At 34.3% G+C, this 10,198-nt stretch overlaps 1 protein-coding gene across 1 annotated transcript in view; it reads right to left on the bottom strand.

The window, feature by feature from the left end:
* Positions 1 to 3,207, bottom strand: part of LOC107006200 (heat shock factor protein HSF8-like) — a 38,603-nt gene extending 35,396 nt beyond the window's left edge. The window contains exon 1 of the mRNA XM_027913778.1: positions 3,080 to 3,207. Coding sequence (XP_027769579.1) covers positions 3,080 to 3,207 — 128 coding nt within the window. The remainder of the gene's footprint in view (positions 1 to 3,079) is intronic.
* Positions 3,208 to 10,198: the final 6,991 nt, after the last annotated feature.

The following is a 10,198-nucleotide window of genomic DNA, read 5'->3' as shown; positions in this document are numbered from 1 at the left end:
TATATATATATATATATATATATATTTTATCGTCTTCATTGCTGACATACTAATATATTCAAGGAAGGAAGAAGATCATGCTACTCACTTTAGAATAGTCCTTCAGAGTTTGAAAGATAAGGTATTATATGCTAAGTTCTGAAATTGTGAGTTTCGGCTTGTCTGTGGCATTATTCGGCCACATAGTTTTTGATGATGGGATTAAAGTTGATACACAAAAGATGTTGGCCTAGACCCACGTCCCCAACAGATACAAGGAGTTTCTGGGTTTGGTTGGCTACTATAAAAGGTTTGTTGAGGGTTTTTCTATCTATCTCATTTCCTTTGACGAGTTGATTCAGAAGATAGTTATGTTTCAATGGCCTGAGGCTTGTGAGAGAAACTTCAGTAATTGAAAAAAAATTTGACTACTGTCCTAGTTTTGACCTTACTAGAGGGTTTTTTAATATACTGTGATGAATCAAGAGGTTGTTTGGATTGTGTTCTAATGTAGAATGTTAAAGTTGTATCTTATGCCTCCAAACAGTTGGAAGTTCATGAGAAGAGTTATCCAACCCATGACTTAGAGTTGGCTGCTGTAGTTTTGCCTTGAAAATATGGCGTCACTATCTATATGGTGTTCATGTGGATGTCTTCACTTATCATAAGAGCCTACAATATGTGTTCACTCAGAGAGAGCTTAATCTCAGAAAAAGGAGGTGGTTAGAATTACTCAAAGATTATGCCATGAGTATTCTTTGCAACCCAGTTAAGGCTAATGTTGTTGCTTATGACTTAATCAAGTTGTTTATAGGTAGTACCGCCCATCATGGGGAAGAGAAAAAGGAACTAGAAAAAGAAGTGCATAGACTTGCACGCTTAGGAGTCCGACTCATGGATTCCACAAAAGAAGGAATTATGGTGAAAAATGAGGATGAGTTATCATTAGTGTTAGAAGTGAAAGAGAATTAAGACCAAGATCCAATTTCACTTGAATTGAAGGCAAATGTTCATAAGCAAAGAGTATTAGCTTTTGAACAAGGGGGAGATGGTGTGTTAAGATATCAAGGTAGATTGCGTGTATCTATGGATGGAATTCAAGAGAGGATCATGGAGGAAGCTCATAGCTCCATATATTTCATTCATCCGGGTTCCACAAAGATGTACCGCAATTTGAGAGAAATATATTTGTGGAATAGTATGAAGAATGGCATTGTCGAATTTGTTTCCAAGTGCCCAAATTGCCAACAAGTTAAAGTAGATCACCAAAGGCCTAAAGGTTTGTCTCAGAATATAGAACTTCCGGAATGGAAGTGTGAGATGATAAATATGAACTTCATCATTGGGTTACCAATGTCTCGCAGGTAGAATGATTCAATTTGGGTGATTGTCGATAGAATGACAAAATTAACCCACTTTGGCGGTAAAGACTACTCATTTGTCAAAGGATTATGTAAAATTATATATTCAGGAGGTGGTGAGACTTCATGGAGTCCCAGTTTTGATCATTTCAAATAGAGCTTGACAATTTACTACACTGTTCTGGAATCTTTTTAAAAAGGTTTGGGTTCAAAGGTGAACTTGAGCACTGCATTTCATCCTCAAACGGATGCGCAAGTGAATCACACTATCAAGAACTTATAATATATGTAGAGGCCTTGTGTGATTGATCTCAAGGGGAATTGGGATGATCACCTCCCTCTCATCGAGTTCGCTTACAACAAAAGTTATAATTCTAGCATCCAGTTGGCTCCATATGCCCTTTATGGGAGAAGATGCAAATCTCCTATTGGGTGGTTCGAAGTTGGTGAAGTAGATTTATAGGACCAGATCTAGTTCACCAAGTTATATAAAAGGTGAAGGTGATTCAAGAGAGATTGAAAACGAAGCAGAGTTGTCAAAAATCCTACACAGATGTTAGGATAAGGCCGTTGAAGTTTGAAGTGGATTATTGGGTATACTTGAAGGTTTCACCCATGAAGGGTGTTATGAGGTTTGGTAAGAAGGGGAAACTTAGTCCCCGATATATTGGACCTTATCACATAGCCAAAAAGATTGGTAATGTAGCTTATGAGTTAGAGATACCACAAAAGTTGGAAGCAGTTCATCCAGTGTTTCACATCTCTATGTTGAAGAAGTGCATGGGCTATCCTTCATTGACTGTACCAACTGAAAATGTGGGGATTAAGGATATCTTATCCTACGAGGATATTCCGGTTTAGATTTTAGTTCGCCAAGTTCGTAATTTGACAACAAAAGAGGTTATATTAGTCAAGGTCCTTTGGATGAACCAATTTGTTGAAGAAGCGACTTTGAAAGCAGAATAGGATATGAGAAAGAGATATACACATCTCTTTGAATCCGTAGAGAATGCTAATCAATATACTAATTCTCTTTTAAGTACTTTATAAACTATGAGTAAGCATGTGGTTACTTGCTTTTGTTTCCTGAGTATTGAACTTGATAATACTATCCTTAGTTTAGTAAAAGAAATCTCAGTCAAGGACGAATTTTCCCAAGGGAGAGTTATTGTAACATCTCACAATTTGACATGACTAATAATAAGCTAAGAAACTAAAATATTAATCTTTGGAAAGAAATGAGAACTCTGAAAAATTTCCTATTAAGAAAGTGAGTTTTGGTAATTTCAAAATGGCCATAACTTTTAGATCATGATTATTTAGAGGTAGTTATTGCTATGGTTGGAAATACCTTGGATATATCTTTCTAACGCCACCAAGTTTGCGCATTTTTGATATCGTAGGAGGGAGATATGCCTATCGGAAGTTGGGTTGTCAAAGGAAGGAAAGTCCAAATCCGGATTTAAGGAAGGGAAAACTAGTCTTTTCACCAATTAATTTCATATTTCGTTTTAGGGGTTTATTGAGGTAAAAAAAGTCTTAAATAAGTTTTGGAAAATAAAAATCACGCTTAGGGCTTGGATAAGAGAGAAAAGAAGAAGGAAAGGGAGAAAAGTTAAGAATTCGCCAAGCACGTTAAGATTCACGAGTGAATTAGCCAAGATAAGTATTTCTCCTTACTCTTTTAATGCTTAAGTTGTGTAAGCAGTCCAAATCGCATACTCATACATTCAATGTACTTATGATAATTTGCCTGCATCGTATCATGATGCAGACCGAGGTAACGAGGATCGATACCCGACGCACCTTTCATCAAGTTGAGAACTCCAGAGTCATTTGGTGAAACTCCTTGAACTCCAGAGGACATCTTTTACTGCTTTCTAGTTATTTCAATCTGTTGTTGTGGGTTTTTTCTCCACATCCATCTCAGCTAGTATAGAGGCTATATAGACAATTAGTAGTTCAGTAGTCTTTAAATTTTCATTCTATGTTAAAGACTTTGGTTAACATTTTGGCCAAGTTGCATGTTAAATCTTTAATACATTCCAGTTATCATATTATGCAATTTAGTTCAGTTCTTTGAACATATAGTATTGATTATTGTCTACCTAAGAAAGGCCACGGGTGCCGTCGAGGCCAATGGTCATCGAGTGTCGGCCACGTACAGGGTGTAGGCTCGAGGCGTGACCCAACTCTAGTCAGTTAGAGGCTTTTCAAACATAGTATTACATTCAACTTTAGTACTTGAGTGATTGTTCAGTAACACTAAACTCATAGAATAATATATAATCAGATCGTTTTATGGTATCCCACACATTACAAGTATTTATCTTTTTCACTTACGCATAGTATGTTTTATTTAGTTATCTTTTAGTATGCTTGTGATATGTCAACTTTAGGGTTAATTTGGGGTCATTCGTGATGCTAAGTCCCGTGTTTACGTCAAAAGGGGTAACCTCGGGGCATGAATACTTAGGATTCTTTGTGTACGCGAGAGCCGCTTGACTATAATGATATAAATCACGAGACGTACCCTTATTGCATTACTTAACTATTAAAAGAATCTCATTAACTAGACCGTTTCTTGTATTGTTGATGCACAAACCACGAATTCAAATTCCATGGTTGAAAGAGTTATGCAAGTTTGCTTCTTATTTTTCCATGAAACAGAACCACCATTTAGTAAGATATATAACCTTATGTTGATTTTATATTATATAGGTTACCAGCCCAAATGACATCTGTATAACCTCTTATGAATGAATCAGATCCACTATAACATAGTATATGATCCGCAGTTCCCTTCAAGTATCCGAATATTCTCTTTACTGCTATCCAATAATCTCTTCCACGACAGGATTGATACCTCCTAACGAAACTCAAGGCATAACAAATGTCTGTGCGAGTACACATCATAACATACATCAAACTCTTAAGAGCACTCGAATAAAAAACTGAAGCCATGTCTTCCTTTTCTTTTTTAGTCTTTAGAAACATTTCAAGGCTTAAAGTTTCACCCCTTGGTATAGGAGTATCCATGGTTTTGTAACTATTCATTCGAAAATGTTCCAATATTTTCTTAATATAAGTTTCTTGATATAAACTCAATAATTTCTTGGACTGGTCTCTTTGGATATCTTAAGACTTTATATATTGTGTTTTTCACCCATATCTTTCATATCAAATGATTTAAAATCCTTGACTTGACAGTTTTCATGTACTTCTAATTATTTGTAGCTAATAAAACATCATCTACGTAAGGAGAAAGAATTAAAAATTTTCCATTGAACTTTTTCACATAGATGCAATGGTCTTCATCGATAATGGTGAAATCAAATGACATCACCTCCTTAAAAAAATCTCAGGTACCACTCTCTTGAAGATTGCTTTAGGCCATAAATTGATCTTTTCAATTATAAACTTTCTTTTCTTGCTCTTTAACAACGAAACCTACTAACTATTTCATGTAGATTTCCTCATTTAATTCTCCATCAAGAAAAATTATCTTCACATCCATTTGGTGTAATTCTAGATATAAACGTGCAACAATAGATAAAAGGAACCGTATGGAGGCAAACTTTACAATTGGTGAAAATGTTTCCTCATAGTCTATTCCAACCTCTAGAGTAAAATCTTATGCAACCAATTATGCTTTGTATTTCTATTGATCCATATGATTTACATTTAACTTTGAAAATCCATTTATTCCGCTTAGCTTTACATTCCTTAGAAAGTTTGAGTAGATCCCAGAATTTTTTAATTTTCACGGACACGAATTATTCATTCATCACTTTTAGCCATTCATCCCTTTTAAGGCTTGATGAGACCTCAATTACAAAATAGGTTCATCCAATTCTATAGGGGATACTAAGAAAACATAATCCTCAATATCATAAAATCATTCAGGTACACCTTTTCTTGTACTCTTACATAATTCAAATTTAGATTCCTCCATAGGATTTCGGGAATCATAAGTCTCACTTGGACTAGGAATCATTTCTTGATTATTTAAGTTATCAAGTATATATTAACTGGTCGTCTGAATTCAACATTTTGTAGATGGGATACCTTTATCTATCTCACCCTCTTTTTGGGAAAATCATTTTCCAAATAATTTGACATGTTGCAATATAATTTCAGTGATACTTTTGGCCTTTGATTCATCAATGAACTCTTACCATTTGAGGCGTTCAGAGTACCTTAAAAAGATGCATTTCTTTCTTTTTGGAGTTAGTTTACAAAACTCACCAAAACAATCTTTAATATATGATGCACGACCCACGGTCGTATATAATTGAAGTTTGTTTTATGACTAGTCTAGAGTTCATAAGGAGTGGAAGATTCTAATTTAGAAGGCACTCGATTCAATATGTGGGCCGCAATCAATAATGCATCTCCCCATAAAGAGATATATAAATTTTTTGGTGTCATCATTGACCTAGTCATGTCTAATAATGTTCTATTCCTTCTTTCAGCTACACTATTTTGTTAGAGTGTATAAGTAGTAGCTAATTATGTGATAATACCCTTTTTAGTACATAATTCTTTAAATTGTTTTGACAAATATTCACTTCCTCGATCAGTTCTTAAAACCTTTATGATTTTATCTAGTTGACTTTCAACTTCATTCATATATCTTTTAAAACAATCAAGTGCTTCAGATTTATGAGAAATCAAATACATAACCAAAGCGTGTGAAATCATCAAAAAATGTAATGAAGTATGTAGCACCGGATCTTGCCCTCACATTCATTACCACAAATATCATAATAAATTAACTGATGTGAAAACTCGACTCTTTTGGCCTTTCCAAAGGGTTTAGGCGTAATCTTTCCAGTAAGACAGTTTTCACAAGTTGATTTCAAAATTTTTTTTTACAGAGTAAAGACAAAAAAAATACATATGAATAAAGATAGGAGAAAAAGAACAAAAACAAAAAAAGATTTATTAAAAAACTTTTATCACAAAAATTCATTCTATTATTGATTTTTTTATAAATTATTGGAGAATTCCAATTAATGAAAAAAATTATTACTATAAAATAGATATTTTCGATCATGAATTTCATAAATAAAACTAAACATGAGTTTCGGGTATATGATCTGGGTCATCATCCAACTTTTTTTCATTTTTATCAATCTCAACAGTTCAAAATGTCAACACCATTAATCTACCTTCTCACTGATTTTGGGTCAGTAACATACATCAACCATGACATCTTATCTTTAATCTCTATTGTTGTTTGGTGAAGACAAAAAATTAACCATCAACAATTCGTAAATAAAATATTATAAATTTGGTGTCACAGAGATAAAGAAATAACATAATAAGAAAATTAGAAAAAGAAAAGAGATAAGTAATCAAGTTTGTCAAGGTGAGTAAAGGATGCTATAAAGTGATGGGAAAATGATAATAAAAATATCTTTGAACTTTTTCGTGGATGCATGATTTGGAAGAAGGGAATGAAAACAAAAGATAAAAAGAAGAAGAAGAAGAAGGATGAATAAAAAGAGTATAAAATTTTTGTAATTAATGGAAAAAGAATAAAGAGAAAAGTAAATAAATATAAATAATTTAAAAGAACAGCTGAAGGATGTGTGCATCACTACATGTTGACAATATAGTTGTCTAGTTTTAGGGTTGTATATATATTTTTTTAAAAATGTTTTTTTTTGGGGGGGGGGGGGTAAATGGATCCTCGCAAAGTAGAAGTGTATAGTTGAGAATTCGATAATAAGTTAGGAAGGCATTTGTTTATTTTGTCTTTCTGTTATATATATTTTTTCCCCACAAATCGTATTTAATAGTTTTCTTATAAAAAAAACCTATAGTCTATTATTGTTATTTGTCGATAACGTTTTACATAATATTTTATTCAATTTTTTAAATCTAATATAGGCTAAGAATTAATGGGGTAAACACAAAGTATATATAAAAATATACTGAAAGGTTTAGTATTTTGTACTTTGATAAAATTGATATAAAAGGAACGATTTGATTAAACAATATATAATTTTCATTTAAAGTGAGTTTATATTTTCATATCATAATATAATACAAGTCATTCCTCTTAATTTTAGAAAATTTATGTCTGCTAGAGCTGTCAAAATGGGCTTAGTCCAAGGGTCTGGCCCAACACAACCCATTATTGGAGTAGTGTTGGGAAAGAATTTTTCAAACCCATTTAAAACTAGGCTTATAAGCCTGATCTATATAAGCCCTTGGCCCTTGAGGCTTGGTCGGGGTAGGATAGGGGTCGGCCCATTGTCCGAAACTATTTGTTTAAGGATAACTTAAAGAAATTTGACTATTATAAGCTAATTACTTAGATGCACGTTATGTTGTAATGGTACGAATCTTACCAAATTTTTGTGTGTCCTGATACATGTATCTCATGATATATTTACTCAAATTAGGTCTAATTTGTTCTAGATACACTCTATCTAAATAAATCTGCATGTATCTAGGATACATTGACAAATCCCGTGCCCTTACCGCCTAGTGGCGGATCTAGAATTTCCAACAAGTGAGTTTAAAATTTGTAGAAATAGAGACACGAAGTAGATAAAGGGGGTTCAACATCTACCATTATTCATAAAAAATATATTTAATCATGTATAAATCATATAATTTTTCGTCGAAGGATGTTAAGATGAACAATCTTACTATTAGGTGGCTCCGCCCCTGTCGCCTCCCTTTCATCTTGCTTGCCACTCTCTTAGATTTATAGCATATTTGGGATGCATCACACCAGATACATGTATCTCGCGTATCTAGTATCCTATATATATCTTAATCTGACTAGATATTTTGCTAGTGTTATTGAAACAATACCGTTATTACCATATTTGATTTGAAAATTTTCTCATTGATGTCATTGAATTTAAGTTTGAAACGATAAAAAGGGCTAGCCTATCTAGCGTGCAGCTCTTCTAGGGTTGGGTTGACTTGAACATTTTCAAGCACTTCCAAATGAAGGGCCAACCCACCCTAGCCTATAAAATTCGTTGGCCGCGAGGCTTGGACCGGATGGAGCTGGGCTGACCTTTTTGACAACTCTAATGCCAACCAACAGAGGAAAATGATAAAACAGGGTTTAAGAAAATACAACCCACACATCAAAGCTTGTACTTGTATCCCTAAGGTAGTAACCATTAGTTTTAACCACTTGCACCACAAGTATCATTGTTTCTAAGTATGCCACACTTCATATGCATGTATTTATAGAATTTCAACAGAGATCATTGGGTGAGGTGACACCTCTTATGGTCTACATAGATCCTCCCGTGCAAGCCAAGGTAAAAGTTTAGCTCAGAATCCATAAATTCTGTCGTAAAAGGCTTAATATCGTTCTTATAAAACTTATATCTAGCGAGACAACAATTTAGTTTCAGTTTCCACAAGTAATGCCATAAAATAGACAACCTTATTCCCTTTGAATAAGATATGACTAGGTAACTTATACTGAATAACTAATTAATTCCTACAGATGATATAGCGGAAAAGAAAATACTGACCATTAGTGACATGAGGTAGATAGGGATTATAAACTTTTTTCTATTGACTTTTTCTAGTGAGATTTTAATCAAATAGTTAGTAATGGATATTCCTAGTTACATGTAATCTTTTTTTCTTCACTTGAATTTTTTAACTGATTTCTTATAGTTATGTTTTAACTAAGTGATGTACTGTGGTTTCACGGTATTTTTAATGTTTTTTCCTTAAGTTTAGTGTGTGTCCAATTCCTTTCTGTATTGATTTTTATGCAAGTTTCTCCTTATTTGCAGGAAACCTATCCAAAGATGAACGCAGAAGTAAGTTTGAGCGTATCAAATTTTGGCACCGCTGTCGAGGAAAGTAGCTTTTAGATTAACTTAAACTTATTACTAAAGTTGTCAATATTTTCTTAATTTTACTTTTCTATTATTTTTGATTCTTGCAGAACTAACTTACTTGTATGCCAAATAAACGGAGAGGAAGAGAACCCTTGTTTCCCTACGACCACGAATTAGAGCGTACACTACGCAATATGAAACGAAACTTGAGTATTAACGATGATGATCCAAAATAGAACATCCCAGCTCCAGTTGATGTTGATGGTCAGTTACTACCCGATGATCCTGGTGAAAATCAACAAAGGGGACAAAATTCCGCTCCACGCCGTCAAGAATACTATAGAGGTTATGATAATATTGCAGACTCTGATGGGCCACTTTTCTTGCCCCCTCTACCACAAGGCCACACCTTTGTGGTAACTAGTAGTATGATGCAAATGCTCACTGCTAGAGGTTTGTTTTCAGGGCTACCTTCAGAGGACCCACATGCCCATATAGCTAAGGTAAGGGCAGTGTGTAAAAGTTGTGTAGGAAGGTCTGATTTGGATTTGGATGTAATAGGGCTAAGAGTATTTCCTCTCTCACTGACGGGAGAGGCTGCTATTTGGTTCACTAAGCTCCCTTATAACTCAATTTTCACTTGGAACAACCTATGGGACGTTTTCTTAGCACGTTACTACACGGTCTCCAAGAAACTAAATCACAAAGATAGAGTGAACAACTTTGTGTAACTACCAGGAGAGTCAGTTAGCAGTTCTTGGGATAGATTCACTTCATTTTTAAGAAGCGTCCCCAATCACCGCAAAGATGATGAGTTAATGAAGGAATACTTCTATCGGGGACAAGACGATAATAATAAAGCGGTATTGGATACTATAGCGGGTGGTTCTTATGGGGAGTGTACTTATGCCGAGATTGCTGAAAAGTCAGAGAAAATCTCCCGGAACAATAAAGCTTGGAGTACTAGGAAGTCAGATACTAGGAGAAATACCTTCGCAGTAAAATCCACTCACAACCCACCCA

The sequence above is a fragment of the Solanum pennellii genome, chromosome 12 (genome assembly GCF_001406875.1).
Source record: "Solanum pennellii chromosome 12, SPENNV200".
Classification (NCBI taxonomy): Eukaryota; Viridiplantae; Streptophyta; class Magnoliopsida; order Solanales; family Solanaceae; genus Solanum; species Solanum pennellii.
Note: the sequence above shows the minus strand (reverse complement) of the source record. Positions and strands in the feature narration are given on the sequence as shown.